Raw genomic sequence first — 20,630 nt, 5'->3', positions numbered from 1 at the left:
AAAAGAAAAGTATTTCTTAGTGTTGGGGAAACATATTTTTTTTTTTTGGGGGGGGGGGTTGGAATCGACCTCTTCCCGTTTCTAATTTTGGTTTTAAAAAGAAAAACTTTTTTTTTACTAGAACCGATTGCTCTTAGTGTGGTGGCAGTACCATCACCAAATATAATAATAAAACTTCCCAGAACCTATAAGAAGCTACATTGTAAAGGAGAACCTTATCGGTTCAGCTGTTACTGTTAGCGAGATCCTTCGGTACTGACAGACAGACAGACACATTCAGTTTCAAATACTCATATATAATAACATTAAATTTTTCTTTAATTAACTGTACAAAATTTCTAAAATATTTCTTAACTATAGTATGTTGTATATTTCATTATCATTCCTTTACAAATCCTATATTCTTAATCATGATTTAATTTTAGTCCACTTTTTTTAGAAAATATGCCTCTGCCACAGAATGCTTAGGGGATGAACAAGATTCTACGGGATCAAAATTATTGAGTCAAAGTATTTAACAAATATGTTTATTTTGTTTTAAATATTTACACATCAGATAATAAATAATTTTAAGAATTTGCATTAAAATTAATATTTGTTATTCCATGCGTTTGATCATCAACATTTTCAACATTTGAATTCCGATTGTTTTCTTGTGAACGAATTATTGAGTTTTGATTCTCAACTGGATTGTCAGTAAACGATGTTGCCAGATGTTCTGTTGGTTCATCATGTTGCCTGTGGTATCCTCTGACCCTGGCCAAGTTTGCTGGTATGTAGGCAACACGAGGTGTTGGGTTATCCCTTGTTGTTCTAAAAAAATGACATAAAAATGGTGCTTTCCTACATGTAGCCAGTTGAGCATTGATAACCCCCTTAAAAATAAAAAAAAATATGGTGGGGGGATGTTTTTTTGGTGGGTGGGGGGGGGGGGGACTGACTCTGCGAGGCCTATTTCTATGGTTCCTTAATCCTCTAGGAACACCAAGAACCTAATATAACCTAACCTAATCCAAAGTAGTAAAAAACAAATGCAAAACTAATTTCTTTTTTTTCAATTTATTTATAAATTATGGATGGGGGGTGGGGTGGGGTGGTTATCTTCAGTGCTCAAGAGGGTTCTTTGTGTGATAACTTCAAAAGTTGTATGACTGATGGAACTTTCTAAGTTTCATTTTTTTTTCAATTTGCAATTGAATTACTAGAAATAGGTTAATGAAAACTATTAACTTAATATGATTTGAAATTACCGCCTAACTCGCTTTTTCTTTTCCATGTAGAGATATCCAACCATTGCTGCTGTACCTGAAAATTAATTTATATTTACATAAACAAAATCTTTAGTAGCGAAGCTACTCTATAATCCACTTTGTCTGTTCCTCTGTACCCAAATTTTCAAACTTGAAGAGAATAACGCCGTTTCACTTTATTAGAGTACATGATAATCTGGTAAGATCCAAGTATTAATCAATACATTATTTGTAACTGTTACAAAATAATAGTAAGTTTGTAACTTACACATGACAGCTGTAGACAGATGATAGTAAGTTTGTAACTTACCCATGACAGCTGTAACACAGATGATAGAACGTTTGTAACTTACCCATGACATATGTAACACAAATGATAGAAAGTTTGTAACTTACCCCATGACAGCTGTAACACAGTTGATAGAAAGTTTGTAACTTACCCCATGACAGCTGTAACACAGATGATAGAACGTTTGTAACTTACCCATGACAGCTGTAACACAGATGATAGAAAGTTTGTAACTTACCCATGACAGCTGTAACACAGATGATAGTAAGTTTGTAACTTACCCCATGACAGCTGTAACACAGATGATAGTAAGTTTGTAACTTACCCATGACAGCTGTCACACAAATGATAGTAAGAGCTAATGGTAAGATCTGTTTTCTTGGTCTAAAACAAAATTAGAATATTAAAATGGTTATTTACAGCTTTCTGCGGATATTAAAATGAAAAATTTTAAGATTAAGATTGTTGGCCCGAGGGTCCGGAAAAACCGGGCTAACAAAACTGTTAATATTATGTTTTATTTTAGTATTTGTGGAAAATTGTCTGTATTACAATACTGTACATTATTTTGTTAATCCATTCTGATTATCATATTGTTATTAAAGCATTTATTGATTTAAGTTACCTTGGATTATGAAGAACTTCATCATGAAATATGAAATCTTTGTTGTAAAAACTGAACTAAAAATTTATAATACATTATTATTTGAAATTTTATGAGAAACAAAAAGGTGTTAAATAATGGATATGTTACACCAGATTTTCATGTTCTCTAATAAAGTAAAACTCACAGCGGGCTAAAATAACAATTGGTCAGTTTATCCAAGAGGAGGGGAGGGGATGGGGTAAAGGGAGTTATGAGGAAGTATATGTCAGCATCACTTTACCAGAGTATAGGAAAATCTGTTGCAACATTTATGTAATAATATTTTCATTTTAGTACCTGATCATGAGTACATTGAAGTTGAGTGTGATTTGTTAATTGCTGAACTACAATGATTTCTTCCTACAGATTAACAAGGATGATAACATCAATTATTAGCGAAACACTAAAAACCAATGATGGACAAAATATGATGAACAAAACAATCACGAAACCTTAACATTTTTTTAAATCATGAACATTAGGAACAAAATTGAAATCTTCACGGAAAATTTCATAGTAGCCAGGAAAATCACATTTCCTCATTATAAATATAGACGGGCGGACATTAAGTTGATTGTAGAGTAGCTTTGCAACAATCTTATTAAGACAGAAAAAGACAAGCACTTTTAAAATATTAATTTTGATTTTTATAAATAATTTTTTTGTACCTTTATCAAAGAAGTTTCTTTAGGACCCCCACACAAAATTTCCTAGTAAAAAATACCTTCAATTAAATCAAATTTACTTTAAGATATCATGATTATTTTTGAATACATTACAATTTTGAATATTGCAAATTGAAATAAAATATGGAGTGATAGCTCATCATTTATTCCCGGGAGAGTAATGGAATTTTTTTGAGGTCTTCTAAGATAGGAATGTAAATTTTTGCTACTTTTAGGTTCTTCTTACTTGAGTCATTGATGGATTAGTTTGATGAATCATAGGAACCAAATCATAGATGAGCCACTCATTGTGACAATCACACATCCAAGGATTACCCTAAAATGTGTTCCTTTGATTATTTATTCTTCAGATCTAAAATGTTTGTAGACTGATGTATTGGATTATTACTCAGGGAAAAGGGAATGATATTCTGACAAACAAATCTAAAGGAAAATTACCCCACAACCCCCTTCCCCTTTTCCTCCCCTTTTACCCAACCCTGCAAAAACAAGATATACCCCCAGCTAACTTCCAAAGGTTTCGTGATTTTTTTGTAGAAATGATTGTTACAATAGCTAGGCCTGTTAAATACTAGATGATACGCTCCTAGAGGCCTCAAGGAGCACCCTAAGTTGTAGGGGGGAGTGGAGTTGAGTCGAACTCCATTCATTGGTAATTTTGTTAGTAGTCATTTTTTCAGGGGGTAATCTCTCTTTAGAGGGTGGTGGTACCCTCCCCCAAAATAGTTCAAAACCTTCCCAGGACCTAGAAGAAGAAATGTTGTAAATGAGAACCATATCGATTATTACCTGAATATTTATCATTTGAATTTGTTTCCAATCCTCAAGAGAGTGTAGTAATGAGCTGGGAAGGTAGGTCAATGAATTCCATGACAGGTCTAGTTCTAAAAAGAATTTCAGGTACCAACATCAAATATCAAAGGGATTTTTTATTCAATATAAAGTAATTTCTATACCCACTTACACCTGACACAAATTAAACATTAATATATTTTTTTAATTGGCTTGGGAAGTTTTATAACATAAAAAATTATTTAATGGTTTTAAACTAATTATGATCTAACACCTTTTTTTTCCAGGATAGGTAATTTTTAAAATATTGTTTTCTGATAAAAGATTGGCCAATCCAAAAATAAAATGTTAATTATATACTAAGCTATGTCAGTAAGTGGGTTAAATTAAGCAATACTTAATATTTGTTATAGAAAAATAAATATAATTTGCTTACCAATTAAATTGGTTGATACATTTGGCTGAGTGGGCCACGCATCTGGACTTATCCAAGTTAACAGAGGATTCTGTCTTATCCTTATATCAAAAATAATAACTTTGTAGTACAAAATTAATATAGATTTATTTTAACAAGGATGGCAACATCCATTAAGCTCTTAAACGATAGGACAAACGAACACTTGTAGAGCTGAATAAGCAGAATAAAAAATGTATAAGTTTTAACAAAATTATATGTGAATTTGTTGCAAAACTGTTAAATACAGAATACTGTTTAAATGACATATTTACGTTTTTAGGACTATTGATGGGACAATTCTAACATGTCCAAATTAACCAAAAAAGCTAACCGTTACGGACGTACAGACGGACCGACCGACCAATTATAATTATAGAAAAGCTTCGCTTTTAAAAACGTAATATATGTGTGTTTTTAGTTAACTACAGAATAGGAAAATATTTTTACATTTATAATTTCTGTTTGGAGTAATATTTGTGGCCAAAAACTAAATTAGTTTTCTATCTATACTTTCAGTTTACACTCAGTAATAATAGTTGTATTGACAGGACAAGGTTAACCTAAAAATTCTTTTTTTCTGTTATTTTTATCCTTACATTCGATGTTTGCATGATGTATGTGTGAGTAGTCGATATATAATCACTTGGATATATTGACAGATGAATTTGTCGTCGATTTAGATTGCTAATATGGACCGCATTTATAAAATTAGAATTTATTAAAACAAGAATGACAACATCCCTAAGTAGCGAAGCATAAAAATTATGGATAGATATAGATATTAATATACAAATCTCAATGAAACTTACCAAAAATATGTAGAACGTGAATTTATTAAATCCCTAAAAATTTCAGAAGTCTGTCTTGAAAAGGAGTCGAGAAAATTACGAAGACAAAAATGTATGAATTAATCTAGCACCCCAATTAACAGACAGATGGACAAAACAATGTATAGATTAGATGAGCATATGTTATAGGAATCTTCACTAAAAATTTCAGCTGTCTATATTTAATAGGAGACGGGTAACATTACGTTTCCACCATAGTGTTACGGACTGACTGACTGATGGACGGACAGACAAAGTGAATTATAGAGTAGCTTCGCTACTAAAAAATAAGGTAGTGGAATGATCCCCTTCTTAACCATTTTTTATAGGAACAGAAAAAATTGATTTGAAATTCAACCTGAGAAACTGTAAGTTGTTTTGATGTTGGAAAGAGAATTGATCAACAAATTGCAACCTTGTACATTCACTTAAAGATACAGAAATATATTTTGTCCATAGAAAAATATAAAAATGTTCAAACTTTTACAAATCTTTTTAATAAAAAACTTATAAATATGTTATACACTAACTTATAAATTAAATTTAACTAAAATTAATTTTTTCAACTTTATGTTTGTACTAAACATATGTCAAAATTCTTCAGAAATGACACTGAAAAAGGAATTTTCTTTTGAGAAGGCTTATTGGGACTGAAATTACAAAGTTTTATCTAATGTATTTACATGATCTTACCTAAATGATAATAATTCAGCATTCCTTAGTTCTAAAATTTTTACCTGATAGAAACATTTTTAAGGTTATTTAGACCCTTGAAACTGGTTTCGTCTATTACTTGAAGAAGATTTGCATCCAGGTTCAATGATTCAAGTCCTGGCAGGTTCTTTAACTGGAGATCTATCTATTAAGAAGGAAAATATTTATGAAATGGAAAAAAATTGTTTTGCAGAAGCTTTTAGAGTTTATTAATAACTACGCCCCAAGAGGCCTCTTAGCAGAATTGAGGGAAGAATGTAACCTTGGTATGTCGTACATCATTTTTGATTTTAGATTTTAAAAAATATATATTTGTTTTTTTATTTTTGAGGGGCAATTTTATTTCAGAAAGATTGGAGATATCCTCTACCAAAATAATTGTAAACCTTTACTAGACCTATATAAAGATTCACTGCAAAGAGGAACGAGATATTAGGGTACACACAGAAGACAGACAATTATCCGGTTACTTTTATTATGCATTATTTTCCAGACTTAAATTTGTTAGTTAAGATCCTGTAGGGTTGATAAAAAATGTTTACCTGGGTAAATAAGTTGGCACTAAGATCCAGGTAGATAAGATCTGGTAAGGTTGATAAGAACTGTTTACCTTGGTGAATAAGTTGGCACAAAGATCCAGGTAGATACAATCTGGTAAGGTTGATAAGAACTGTTTACCTTGGTGAATAAGTTGGAACTAAGATCCAGGTAGTTAAGATCTGGAAAGGTTGATAAGAAATGTTTACCTGGGTAAATAAGTTGGCACTAAGATCCAGGTAGGTAAGATCTGGTAAGGTTGATAAGAAATGTTTACCTGGGTAAATAAGTTGGAACTAAGATCCAGGTAGGTAAGATCTGGTAAGGTTGATAAGAACCCACTTGGTATATAATCAAGTCCAATGTTCCTAAAGGAAAAGTAAATTTAGTAAACTAAATGTTGGATATTTTCAATTATTTGACTAATTTAAAAAAAAAAAGAGAATTATCATTCAGTTTCTCTCCTATGAAGGCAAATAAAGCCTGCCCTTCCAAAATTAACTAAATTAATTGTAAATATGGGTTGGAATAGAAAAAAACCTACCCCTTTCCCATTTTGTCAATTTAGTTAAGATAAAAAGGAGTAGTGAAAGTGGTTTTCTGTACTCGCTAGGCACTATCTGGGAAAGTACCATATATTACAATATGTGCTATGTAAAATAAACTAAATAATTTTCATAACTAAATGCATAATTAAAGTTATTTATATTTACCTTAATGTTAAAGATTGTAGAGATGCTATACTACTTATTGCATCTTGAAAGTCCTTAAAATAACGAAATTGAGTAAGATATAATTTCAATCGCTTTTGTCAATACTTCTCAGAAATACCTTTAAATTCATCTATCTATCTATCTATTGAACTATCTATCTATCTATCTATCTATCTATCTATCTATCTATCTATCTATCTATCTATCTATCTATCTATCTATCTATCTATCTATCTATCTATCTATCTATCTATCTATCTATCTATCTATCTATCTATCTATCTATCTATCTATCTATCTATCTATCTATCTATCTATCTATCTATCTATCTATCTATCTATCTATCTATCTATCTATCTATCTATCTATCTATCTATCTATCTATCTATCTATCTATCTATCTATCTATCTATCTATCTATCTATCTATCTATCTATCTATCTATCTATCTATCTATCTATCTATCTATCTATCTATCTATCTATCTATCTATCTATCTATCTATCTATCTATCTATCTATCTATCTATCTATCTATCTATCTATCTATCTATCTATCTATCTATCTATCTATCTATCTATCTATCTATCTATACCTGAGTTAGAGGAGCAAGTGGATTATTGGAAAGATCCAGAGTAGTAAGGTACACCATATGGTCAAAAAAATCAGGAGCCAGGGTGTGTAGACGGTTTTTAGCAAAACTAAATTATTTTTAAAATTAAAGCTGTTATTTAATTAGATTCAGTCCGTAATGGATAGCTTTTATGGATAATTTAGGCATGTTAGAATTGTCCTATCGATTTTAACTCGGCATGATTATTTTTTGTAACAGTTTTACATTTTAGAAAGCGTAGTTTCCTTATTTTTTGTTACCAGAAAGCCTGTATGTTCATGTTTTGCTTTGCATAGATAGGTCATTAGATAATTCATTTGTTGTCTTAAGGTATTAATGTATTTTGTAAAATATAAATGTACTAAAAATGTATTCAAAGCTTTGGCCCTAAACTGTTACCTCAATTGAATAATATTGAAATGAAAATATCCATTAGTTTCCAGGCTACCTAAATATAATAAGTTTGTATGTATGTCTATCTTAAAACAGGTATCACTAAGCAATACCTATCATTTTGATATTATTCTAGGATGCCAAACTTTATTTGATTCAGATTGATAATTAGAGTTAAGTTACTCTATAACTAAGCTTGTCTGTGAATTTTTACAATGTTGTTTAATCCAGAAGTCCATAACATTTGCAACTTGTTTCCATGCACAGTTAAAACTTACAGATGAAATCTGTGCAATCAAAGAGTTGGTAGTCCATAGAACGTTCATCAACAAGATTTTGTTCATAGATGCAACATATTGGTTAAACTTGTACTAACCTCTAAAACTTTCTTTGCTCATAGATTCAGCATCCAATTTATTTCCACTAAAATGAAGATAATTAGGAAAATCAAGATTTTGAATTTTACAAAAATCAAGAATAAGATCATATCGGCATCGGGGAGGTGATGGGATCGAATACCGGCTCAAAACCATGTCACAACACGTTAAAATTATTCCTACTGCTATTTTAGTTACGTTAGATGCTAGACATTATCAACTATAGAGTAAGGGGATGCCTTGGCCCAAAACGGACGCAACTTATTACCTTATCATGCACTAGCGGCAGCGTCCCTAGCATTTAGGGACTCATTTATCGAAGAGCCAAAAATAGGCTAAAACCATTCCCAGACTTATTTGTAAAATTAAAATAGCCTAAAACCATCTCAGGACCCACAAGAAGCTTCACTGTAAAGGAGAACCAAATCGGTTGAGCGGTTAGCTAGATCCTTCGCTACAGACAAAAACATTATTATTAAATATTATTATTATTATGATAGTTAAATATTCAAGGTAGTGGATGTGAAATCAAAGAGTTGGTTGTTTACCTAATATCCTGAGCTGGATTTTTAAATCATTTTAGTGATGAGCCAGATCGGGGTGAGCCAACTTTCCACCAATAAGAGCACAGCATTTTATGAAATGCCGCGCTGTGATTGGCTGAAATTCGGCTCACCCCGATCTGGCTCACCACTAGAATGATTTAAAGATCCAGCTCTGAATGTTTGGATAGAAAATGAGAAATTGGCGATTCATAGTTATCCTAGGTTGTTGTTAGAGTGTAATGGACAGCAGCCTAGCTAGTGTGATGTAATTCACGAGATAGTCTTAAAATAATATAGAAATAGAAATACCTTAAATCTAAGTGCTCAATATACTTGGAAATACCAACAAAAGCGTCCGTGTCAATTTTTCTAATGTCATTGTTACTGAAAAACAAATATATTATTTCAACGCTTTATATTATACAAGTTTTTTTTAAAGTACATGCTCAAAATAATACTTTTTGATGTAATAATTGATTTTTGTTGTTGTTTGAGAAATAGTTTAAAATAGTGAGAGAGAGAGAGATAGAGAGAGAGAGAGAGAGAGAGAGAGAGAGCGAGAGAGAGAGCGAGTGAGAGGGAGAGAAAAATAGAAATAGGAAAAAAAGAAAGAGAGAGAAAGAAGGGGGATAAAACACTGGCAGATATATTGCAAGACTCAGAGGAAAAGAAGAAAAGTATAGTAGCTTCACTACAACTAAGAATGACCATCCATAAGTAGCATTGTACAAGAATTTTCGTGAATGCAAAATTAAATTCAGTGATTTAAAAAACAGAAGTACATTGTTCATTGATTAATTATAAATTTACAAAAATCACAAAACCTTTCATTTTTGTTTTTTTATGTGTTATAAAATTTATAATCTTTTAGCATTGCTGACTAACTGACGGTTCAAGTAAAGTTTGATGGATGCTGATTGGTATAGAGAATCTTCACTAAGAAATTAGCCATTTATCGTGAATAGCAGCCAAAAAATCCGTATGCCATATAACATTACAGTCGGACGGACGAATGTACAGACAAAGTGAAGGTATCTTTATAAACAAAACCTACCTTAAGTCTAAGTTGATAACAGGAATATCTGGAAAAGATTTGACTTGTTGAATTTCATTGTTGGAAGCATCAATAACAATTGTGTAGTTGTAGATCTCTTCCAATTTGGCTGGCCACGGCGGTATCGTATCTAAATATCAGGAATCTTAAGGGTTATGTCAAAGGGCGTTTAATGAATTTACATATCTCTAATTATAACACATCATATAGTGTCAAATATAACCTAATCCAATGAAAATAATAAAAAAAAGGAAAATCTGATTCAAATTTTGCCAGAATCCTATTCTAAACAGTAGCAAGATTTTTTTTCAGAAGCTTAAGATCTTAATAACTACTTCAACTGATTGGGTTCTCAATTATAGGTAAGCTTCACATAGGCCCTATGAGGGTTTTAAGCTATTTCCTTTTCAGATTTAAGTCTTGGGATGGCTTTAAGCTATTTATTTATCAGCACGTTCTGCTCCTTTGAATACACATCCCCTTGATACTAGGGGGGCAACCACTAGTAGAATATAAAAGGTACAGTTCACTTTAGCTAATACAATAAATTTAATTATAAAAAAAATAATCAAAGAAACAACTGAGAACAATTAAGACCAAATTAGTGTCTTAGCTTGATCAAATTTGGATTTTCTTTGAACATAAGATGTAAAAGTTATAAAATAAAGCTAATCTATAATTTACTCTGTCTGTCCGGCAGTCTGTCAGTCATGGGGGAAAATGCATTGTTTCTTTCTGGCTGTCAGTCGTCCATGCTTCAAAAGACCCAAACCTTTGTTTTACAATAGGTTTCCTGAGCTGGATCTTTAAATCATTTCAATGGTGCGCCAAATCGGGGTGAACCGAATTTCAGCCAATCACAGCGTGGCATTTCGTAAAATGCTGTGCTCTCATTGGTGGAAAGTTGGCTCACCCCGATTTGGCGCACCATTGAAATGATTTAAAGGTCCAGCTCTGATTTTCTTTGAGAACTTGCAATGTATATTCTCTCTCTTTCCTTATTATTTTGTTATAATGACTGAACATCTGCTACTTATGGATATTGCCATCTCTGTTCAAGTGTTAATGTTTCAAATTAATATCTTTATAACAGTCGGGGCCAACCAAATTGGTTTTAATCTTAAAATTGTTCTTTATACTATCCGCAGAAATCTGTCTATAATACAATGCAATAATAGTTATTTCTCGCATCGTATTATAAACAGCTTTCCGCGGATATAGAATGTACAATTTTAAGATTAAAACCAGTTTTTTTAGCCCCGAGGTGCCGAATTTTTATATTCGTAGAAAACTGGATATAATACGATGCTAGACATAGTTTTTTCGTATGGATGAGAACCGGTTCCTATCCACCGGATTCGAATGAATACGAGAAAAAAACTATTACCTAATCCAACAGGGTGTCCGGCATAATTACAGTCAACAAAAAGCAGGGTTGCCGTCTCATTGATGCACTGACAAATATCACAGAAAGTTTTGGCCGGATATTGAGAACTGAGCTCAGGGATGCCAGATATTAAATCTAAATTGTCAGGACCAGGGGTGCCGGATGTTATTTCTTTTTTGTCAGAGTTGCCGGATACAAGATTTGAGTTGTCAGAGTTGCCAAAGTTTTCATCAAAAATGATGGATCCGTCGTCACCATCTAAATATAGTACAATGTAGAACGATATCTGTGTGTCAGTCTGCAGCTTAAGATCTCGGTGAATGTTGAACCGATTGGGCTCTACTCTTCAGAGAATATACAACTGTTTCTGTGGTGGTTTTAAGCTATTTTGTTGGGGGATAGGACAATAGAAATTCTTTTGTAATAACTCTATAGCTTTAAGAACGATTCAATATAGAAGGGAATTTTTCATTAAAAAATCAGCCGCTTATATTGAACAGCAGCTGAGAAAATCATATTTACCCCATAGCGTTACTGACGAACGGGCAGATAAAGTGAGCTAAAGAGTAGTTTCGCTACTAAAACTAACCTATCGTTTGAGTAAACTGGCTATCAGCTGTTGAAGAATTTCTAACTTGTGCGTTTACTCCAAAACAACTCAATAATCTGAACATAAAGAATAGCTACACCGTATACGGTTATGGCCGCGTTCATCTCTGCCAAAAATATTGTAATGTTATTGTGCGGGTTGAACATAAGCAGGTTTTTTCTAGGGAAGGATTGTTAGCCCCACCCAAACCCCCTAGACTGGGGGAAGTGACCAGAATTCAGTCTGGCATCTAACCCTGGGACCTTTCTAGCACAGCAGGACTCTTCTGGTGTAGCTCCCAGGGTCATTGATGCACGGTGCAGGAAAGGCGTGCACGTACTTGGTCTCATGTTATTATGTCAAATTAATTAATTAGTCAATGTCGTCAAAGCTTTGTTCGTGGGGTGTTGGGTTGGAAATAAGGGCATTAAATCATGGTGCCAAGCACCCAACAAGGTTTTGGTGTCAATATGCTGTGGACGTAAATTTTTGCTGCGCTTTGCTTCTATGAATAAAGGTACTAAGAAAGAGGGGTAATGTCTGATTGAGCCAATAGGAGAATCGTATCGGTACATACATTTAATCCCATTGGTTGAAATTGTGTACACATTTTGTCACGAACGCATGTTTTTTTTTCATTTCATACATACACAAAAGTCAGCTGTAAACAGTATATTTTCTTAATAGAAAGCTTTGCGGAATCAGAATTAATTGCCCAAAAATTTCGTCTTCAATTTGAAAGAGGTGGATTCTTTTTAAAAAATTAGGCTGGCTACTCGCTGATGAGGCAAAATTATTTTTGTGAAAAATCCTCCAAAATCGAATTAAAAAATTTACAAAAATTAAATAAAATTTTAAAAGGGTTATTAACATATGATTTTGTTTAATTTTTGTAAATTTTTAATGTGCTTTTAGATGATTTATTACAAAAATGATTTTGCCTCACTATCGAGTCTATCGTTTTTTAAGAATCCACATCAGCTTGAGTCAAAAGTAAACAATACCTTTTGTCTGCTAGAAAAGTTCCTTCTTATATTTGACGAAAAAAGGGTTCAGAATATGCTTCTATTCTTATATTTTTATTCTTCTATGAAATTTGTGATGCTTACTAAATTGGTGTTAAACTTTTATTTTACGTGCATAAAGTTAATATTTAAGCATACCTTATAAAAACAATCAAAATTTTAAGTTTCATTTTCATAATAATAATAAGAAAACACTATAAATTCACATTTATATTTTGTATTTTATTTTATAAAGATATTATGCCGTACTAAGCTCTATATTTGAGCACATATAGGTATACAATTTTAGCTACAGAAAGATAAGAAATAACATTGTCATTTAGTTTCTAGTATTGCTGTTAGGTAATCAGTTGATTTTACAAATATTATCTTTGCATTTAAAGATAAGACAAATAAAATTAAAGCAATATATTTATTAACAAGATGTTTAACTGTATGTATCATCGTCTGCTAAGATTTCAAAAACGGCTGAGTAGATCTTATACATTTCAGGGTAGTTTTCCATTTGTCCATGAAAGGTTTTAGGCTTTTTGAAGGGGGAGTATGAAATCGGCCCTTTTTTGCGATAAAACCTATGCCCCCAACTCCCGAAAAGAAGTTTGAAAAAAACTTTTTAAATTGTAAAAATATATATGTGTGGGGGGGGGGGGGGGTTGGACAAAATATACCTGTGATTGGGTAATTGAGAAAGTAATTGTATATTAGTTTTCTTTTGGCATTGTGTATTCCCTTGAGACCTGAACATTTTCAATCTAACAGTGAAAGCAAGATTTTAAGCTTCAGGCCGACAGAAAAATTAACAGTAGGCATCGTTTAATTTCTATTATAAAACCTTTTAGAATATTTATTGGGAATAATTTCTAGCTTTGTCAATGACCATACAATAGATCAACATGCTATTGGGGACATGTTTCAATTTCATTTTCTAATTACTTCCAGCTTTTTTTAATATTCTAATAACCATAAAACTGTGTTATGTCTATTTTATGAATCATATTTGTTCGTTTTTACATGTTGCAGTTTGTACGTACCTTATTGCTAGCAAAGCTACTCTATAATTCGTTCCTTCTTCCTAAATTTGCTGGAGATGTTTCTCTTTAAAAAGTTTTTTTTTATAATCATTACATTTTTTCAGACACCTTTAGTTTAAATAAAATCGTCTGTCCGGTACAATGATTGGAATATGACACTAAAAACTTTAAAATTTAATTAGTTTTTTTTTGTTTAAAAAAAATCTGTTAGCATGTCTGTAAGTCTTCAAGGCTATTTATTATTTTATTTGGACGATGAAATTATATTTTCTTTAAAGAAAGACACATTATTTAAGGTTTCGTGATTCTGTATGGGTAATTTATTTATTTATAATAAAAAAAAAGATTTTGCTTTATATTGCTGATTATTAGGGGGCCCCCTAGTTTTATTTTGCCACACTCTCTTAATTTAAAAACAAGAAGTTTAAAAATTAACGTTACAAAACGTTCAAAAGATAACAGTTCCTGCAAGCTAGTAAAAGGGGCTGACTCAGATTATGACGTCAAAAAAATTAACCAATGAGAGGCCACTATAAATTTTACCATTGGTCAATTACTGCGTATACTGGCCCCTCATTGGTTAATTTTTTCGACGTCATAATCAGAGTCAGCACCTTTTACTAGCTTCCAGTACATGTAGCCGCTATGATAGATGGATAAAAAAGTTCTTAATCCAAAAGCACTCACTATAGAAAAGAAATGCATTTAAAATCAGCCGCCTTTAGCTGAAGCTGATTACATGAGTGCCCGCTGAAATAAAACAATTAACTGCATGGGAAAGCTAAGCAGCTATAAGAAAGAATCGTCCGCCATCTGTCGTAGCCAACTTTAGCCCCACTTGGTGTCAACCAACCTTAACATGAGCCTGAGCCATCAAATTTTAAACCAGACGGTTTCCAGCCGCAGCTAATCCATAGTCACCCTCAGCCGCAATCAGCCTCCGCCACTCATATTTCCCAACAGCCCACATTAACCTCATTCACCTCAGCTCCAGCTGTCAATAAAGGTTACTGTTGTTTCATTTCGTTATGAAAATAATGTAAACAAAACTTTTTATCTATGTAGTCTATGATTACAATAGGTTTCTATGTACTAAATAGTCTATGATTATCTGTCTACCTGCTGTTGCTTGCTGCTGTGCCACAGTCTGTGTATCTGTCTACCTGCTGTTGCTTGCTGCTGTGCCACAGTCTGTGTATCTGTCTACCTGCTGTTGCTTGCTGCTGAGCCACAGCCTGTGTAATGTATCCCTATAGGCATATATTTTCAACATATACTACGCCGCCTAATTTTTATTTTTCTTAAATCTTTTAGGGATTTTTATAGAAAAGAAACTGGTTAAAAATTCTTCTGCATTGAAATTAAAACACATTAAAGCAGCATAAAGGACTTATCCAACAGAACAGCTTTCTTTTTAATAAAAAAAAACATTTTTAAACATTCCTATTATGGACCCTTTAGGGTAATAAGTATATTCTATATCTATCTAATATTTAATAAAGATAGTTATTACATTATAGTAACAGGATGTCTTTCTGTGCGTGTGTCAGTCTGTCAATACCAAATCTCGCTAACATATTTGGGTATCATAACCCTCACAAGAGAAATCACCACGAAAATTTACCCCTACAAAATTTTTTAAACCATTTTTTTAAAAAATATAATTGCAAATAGGGTGGATGCCAACCCCTAGGATTAGGGGCCGCTTGTGATTGATGTAAACAGAATTCTTAGAAGCTTTAAAGAGTTAACTTCTTGTAAAAAAGAAAACAATTAATGATTAAATAAAATAAATATAAGTCAGGATAAATGTTCCATAAATAACAAGCTAATTACAGTTTTTTAAAAAGATAATAGAAGACTAAAATGAAACAGGGACCTAAAGGGATAAGACAATGGCTGATAAATTAATGTACATCCCCAATGCTGATACACAAAAATATCCCCTTCTGTAGCTCAACCTATCAAAATTAAAATTGGTGAAGCCAACGAATAGGAAGACGTTATGAAAACTTTTGGCGACTCGTGTAATGAAGAGCCAAATGTCCCCTCCCTTCCTGAATATGAAATGTAGTAAAAATTTAAAACTCAAATCTTGATTTTATTTTCAATTAAATGTACAGACATTTTTTATGTGTTTATAATACGGCGCTGTGCAAAAGGTAGAATTTTCGCACGTCTTCTAGGGACGAACACCTTTGAATCACGTCTTGTGTGTGTGTGTGTGTGTGTGTGTGTGTGTGGGTGTGAGTGTGCAACTTCATCCATAAGATTTTAGCTTCTCGCACTTTGCTTGATTACACCATTACACACACACACACACACAAGACCATCTTAGAGGCGTGCACCATGCACACACATATCTACCTCCCTCATCCCGTATTTACCTTGTTGTTGACACCTGTAGAAACCTGTTCAGGGGCGTGTTCCCCCCCCCCTTCTCTTCCCTTTATCCCACTCTGCAAGATATCTACCTTGCCTACCCCTTCACCCCCCCCCCTCTTCTTTAGTGAGCGTATTTGCTCTCTAAAATTCTCATTGAGAGTAAAGAGAGAGAAATATAGAGAGCATATTAAGAGAAAGAGAGAGAGAAAAGCAAAAGTAAGAGCTCTATAATCACTACTCTCCTTATTTTTATAGATAATTTAAATGTTTAATTCAATTTGAGAAACAAATATATGTTCAACACAATAATATATTACTACAGTGTTTTCACTTGAACATATTTTTTCACCACCAACTCTCAGATCCTTTTCCAAAGGCTTACTTTTGTTAAAATCCCCCAAAACCATCACGAGACCTGTGTAAAGCCTCAAAAAATGGAGATATATATCTGTTTAGATCAAAATAGAAAAATAAAAAAAAAACCTTACTACTTAATATAATAGGACCTGTTGCTCAGTTGGTCAGGATAATAGCATAAAACCATTACAAGAACTATATATTATATATATTGCTTTCTTGTAAAGTACAGACAATTCGGATCCAAATTTTCTGAGATCATTAGCTTCAGACAAAAAAATTACTACTTTATATTATTCTAGTATTTGCAGTAGTTCTGTATTCGATAGGCTAGGGAAGGGCAAAAAGTATCTTAAAACCATCCTGGGACATATGTGAAGCTTCCCTCAAATTGAGAACTCAAGTTATCGTAGATTTAAAACCTTAACTTTTTACGCTAGAGATAAAAAAAACCTTACTACTTTACATAATTATATGATATTATTATTCTGTAAGCAACATTTATAATGTAAATTTGTAAGTTTTGTTTTAGTTAAAGAAAGCAGTGATTAAAGAAAGAGATATATACTTCTGCTAAACAGTACACAGAGAAGTTTTGGTTTAAACAGGGTAAGCCAGGGAGATAGGGGATATTGGTGGGTAAAAATAATATTTCTTTCTTCACCTAACATTTAAGAGCTTCTAAAAGCAGAATTTTGCTGCTAAGAATTAAATATACATAGTGGGTGGAACTTTTGATAAAAATCTTATACCTTGATTGAAGAAGAAGGGGTGGTAAATAGAGAGAGTGAGAGAGAGAGAGAGAGAGAGAGAGAGAGAGTTTAGTGGTTTAATTTAATACCTTTATAAAGGGCAAGGGGGAAATTTTAGAGAATGACCACAGTTAGAGTAAGAGAGAGAGAGACACCGAGAGAGGGAGAGAGAGGCACCGAGAGAGAGAGAGAGATGAGTGTGTTTAAGAGAAACAGGGAGATATAGAGAGACATTGCGAGTAAATCTGAGAGAGATAGAGAGTCTTATATTGAGAGAGAGATAGAGAGTATTTTATAGAGAGAGTTTAGTTTTCAATACGCGTACGTTCGTACCTATCAAAGGCTCAATAACATTATATTTTAAACATAACAACTGTTATCAAGTGATTATAGACTTTTTAAAAGTATTTCAAAGTGTTTAAAATGTGAGATTTAACATGTAAAAAAGAGTAAAATGTTTTATTGTTAAGTGAATATTTCTTGATTTAAAAACAAATCACTACTTAATTTCGTGAGTGTTAATTTCAATAGAATTACTCTTTAGTAAATAGTTATTATCCTATTATATAAAGTAGTAAGCGTTTTTTGTCTGTCCCGAAGGATCTCGCTAACCGCTTAACCGATATTGTTCTCCCCCCTCCCCCAAAAAATATTTTTTTACTCTTTTTAACACAAATTCAAAATGAGATGAGGTCGACTTTTCCAACTCCTACATTAAGTGCCCATAGAGGCTTCTAGGTGGCGTAGCCGCTAGTGTAATTATAAAATAACAGATTAATACTTGCTTTTACTTGATTAATTAACTTTTGTTTACATTCTAATGCATTTTGTGATGTAAGGTACGTTTTAAAACTATAATAAACTCCTTTTCTCATTCGCAAGCATAAAAAACTTTGGGGACTTAGATACAATTTTAATTGGATTGTACAAATTATCAGTGTCCAAACTTTTCAACAAATTAGTTTAAATCTAAATGTTTATATTAGTGTACAAATTAATTTTTAAAGAGTTAGATAATAAAATCAGTTAGTTTTGTTATCTTAAACATGGATGACACTATTAAAACAAGGATGACAACATCCATAAAGGCGAAAGATCTATAATATACATAATTTTTCAAATCTATTAATGGCGAAAGGTATCGAAAAGTCCAACAAGGTACGCAAGTTTTAAAAGTATTAGTTAAAATTACCACAAAAGTATATATACCAGTTCATCAATTTATTTTCAAAAGCGAAGCTTTTCTTTAATTAGGGTCGGTCCGTCCGTCCGTACGTCCGTCCGTCCGAGATAGATAGCTTTTATTCGTTAATTTAGGCATGTTAGAATTGTCCTATCGATTTCAAACTTTGCATGATGATTCCTGTAGTAGTTGGGTACGATTTATAAAGCGTAGCAGCAACTCTATAATCATTACCAGAATGTCCGTACGTCCATTTTAAACATGTTGATTTTTCTACTTTTTTAACAACAAATTTTCAAGTGTTTTAATTATGCGTTTGATCTGATTTTTGGTATATTGATTCCTGGGACAACAAAGAACAATGTTATAAGCGAAGCAACTCTATAATCAAGTCCAAAAATGTAAGTATGTCCATAAACATTATCCTGTTTTTAAATTTAAGTGTTTAAACGTTTCAACCACTAATTTAACGCTATAGAAGCGGTGATTTTGTGTATCATTATTGGGAATGTACATCAATTTATCGGCCAATATCATATCCCTTTAGATCCCAGAGCAATATGTAATAAAATGAAATATTTCTACATAATAAACCTAGTAATATTAAAATATTTTGTATTTTGAAAATAGCAAAGTTAGCATAATAATATTATGATAGGAGATATTATAACAATATTCAATATTTATATTTATTTGTTCTAAGAATCTCTATTCCAAAAATTGGTTATAGCCCCTGTCGTGGCAACGCCCCTTAAGGGGCGATTCGTCGTATTTTCCCAATGGCTTTTGATAAGTTAGGTTAGGTTATATTGGGTTTGGTGATTGTCCCGCAGGGTTAGGCAGTTGGCCCCGCAGGTTTAGAGCCCCCTGCAGGGACTAGAAATATGAGAAAAGCTGCTGTGAAATTACGTAGAAAAACGTCCTATAAGGGGCGTTGCAACGAAAGGGACTATACCCCAAAAATTCAGTTAATTAATAGAATAATGAAATTGTTACAATTGTCCTAAATTACTATTAGAGCTATCCGTTACGTACATACAGACGTACGGACACACCATCATATCAATCCGGCAGTTAGCGTGATCTTATGCAACACACAGAAGGATAAAAAGACACTCTATTAATTATGTATAAGGATAAGAGAGATTTAAGCTCAAATAAAGGGACTTTCATAATCTTTTTAAAATAAAAATAATGCAACAAGGATGGCAACACCCATAAAAGCGAAGCTCTGAAACGTTAGTACAAACGGACATTGTATAGTATCAGAACTGAATAATAAGAATATAATTTTTAAGAGTCAAAGCAAAATTCTAAGTAAATTTGTTGAAAAACTTCTTGATACAGGATAATGTTTTTGGACATACTTACATTTTTAGGACTTGATTATAGAGTTGCTTCGCTTATAATATTGTATTATGTTGTCCCAGGAATCAGTATACCAAAAATCAGATCAATCGGATAATTAGATCACATGAAAATTTGTTGCTAAAAAAGTAAAAAAATCAACATGTTTAAAATGAACGTACGGACATTCTAGTAATGATTATAGAGTTGCTACGCTTTGTGAATCTTACCTAGCTACTACAGGAATCATCATGCAAAGTTTGAAATCGATAGGACAATTCTAACATGCCTAAATTAACGAGAAAAAGCTATCTATCTCTGACGGACGGACCAACCCTAATTATAGAAAGGTTTGCTTTTAAAATAGTTATTTATCGCATCGTATTAATATAGACAGCTTTTCGAGGATAATAAAATGAAAAATTGTAAGATTAATTAAACCAGTTTTGTTATCCCGGGACTTCGTAAAAATATTATAATACGATGCTAACCATGATTTTTTATTTCAGTATGGCTGGGAACCGGTTTTAATCCAGCGGATATTAATTGGTTTCGAAGCCATACTTAAAAAACAATTACATTTACCTTTGTTTTCAAGGGATGAAGGGGATATTTGACTGTAAATTAAACGGTACCCAATGTTTCATAAAGACGTATTCTCATTAGTTGGCTTGATAACT

The 20,630-nt window shown here is 32.4% G+C and overlaps 1 protein-coding gene across 1 annotated transcript; it reads right to left on the bottom strand.

Moving 5' to 3' along the window:
- Positions 1-511: 511 nt before the first annotated feature.
- On the bottom strand, positions 512-13,183 carry LOC145328239 (uncharacterized). The gene is made up of 21 exons (XM_080171854.1): positions 13,034-13,183; positions 11,871-11,947; positions 11,282-11,539; positions 9,895-10,024; positions 9,150-9,224; positions 8,295-8,341; positions 7,925-7,973; positions 7,508-7,613; positions 6,912-6,964; positions 6,476-6,566; positions 5,685-5,806; positions 5,306-5,374; positions 4,100-4,179; positions 3,661-3,755; positions 3,098-3,187; positions 2,854-2,895; positions 2,483-2,545; positions 2,165-2,220; positions 1,865-1,923; positions 1,251-1,305; positions 512-813 (listed from the first exon to the last, which is right to left on the bottom strand). Exons 1-21 carry the CDS (start codon positions 13,069-13,071, stop codon positions 570-572), a joined length of 1,899 nt encoding a protein of 632 aa, XP_080027980.1. The 5' UTR covers positions 13,072-13,183; the 3' UTR covers positions 512-569.
- Between the last annotated feature and the right edge of the window lie 7,447 nt (positions 13,184-20,630).

The sequence above is a fragment of the Acartia tonsa genome, chromosome 9 (genome assembly GCF_053477335.1).
Source record: "Acartia tonsa isolate MP-2025a chromosome 9, ASM5347733v1, whole genome shotgun sequence".
NCBI lineage: Eukaryota > Metazoa > Arthropoda > Copepoda > Calanoida > Acartiidae > Acartia > Acartia tonsa.
The sequence above is the reverse complement of the archived record's forward strand: the minus strand, read 5'-3'. Positions and strand labels throughout refer to the sequence as shown.

Coding starts and splice junctions, on each gene's coding strand:
- LOC145328239 (XM_080171854.1), bottom strand. CDS start 13,071: ATGAAAATGAAACTTAAAATTTTGATTGTTTTTATAAG. Junction 7,614..7,924: donor TTCAATATTATTCAATTGAG/GTAACAGTTTAG, acceptor AAAATAATTTAG/TTTTGCTAAAAACCGTCTAC. Junction 5,807..6,475: donor GTTCCAACTTATTTACCCAG/GTAAACATTTCT, acceptor CCTTCTTAATAG/ATAGATCTCCAGTTAAAGAA.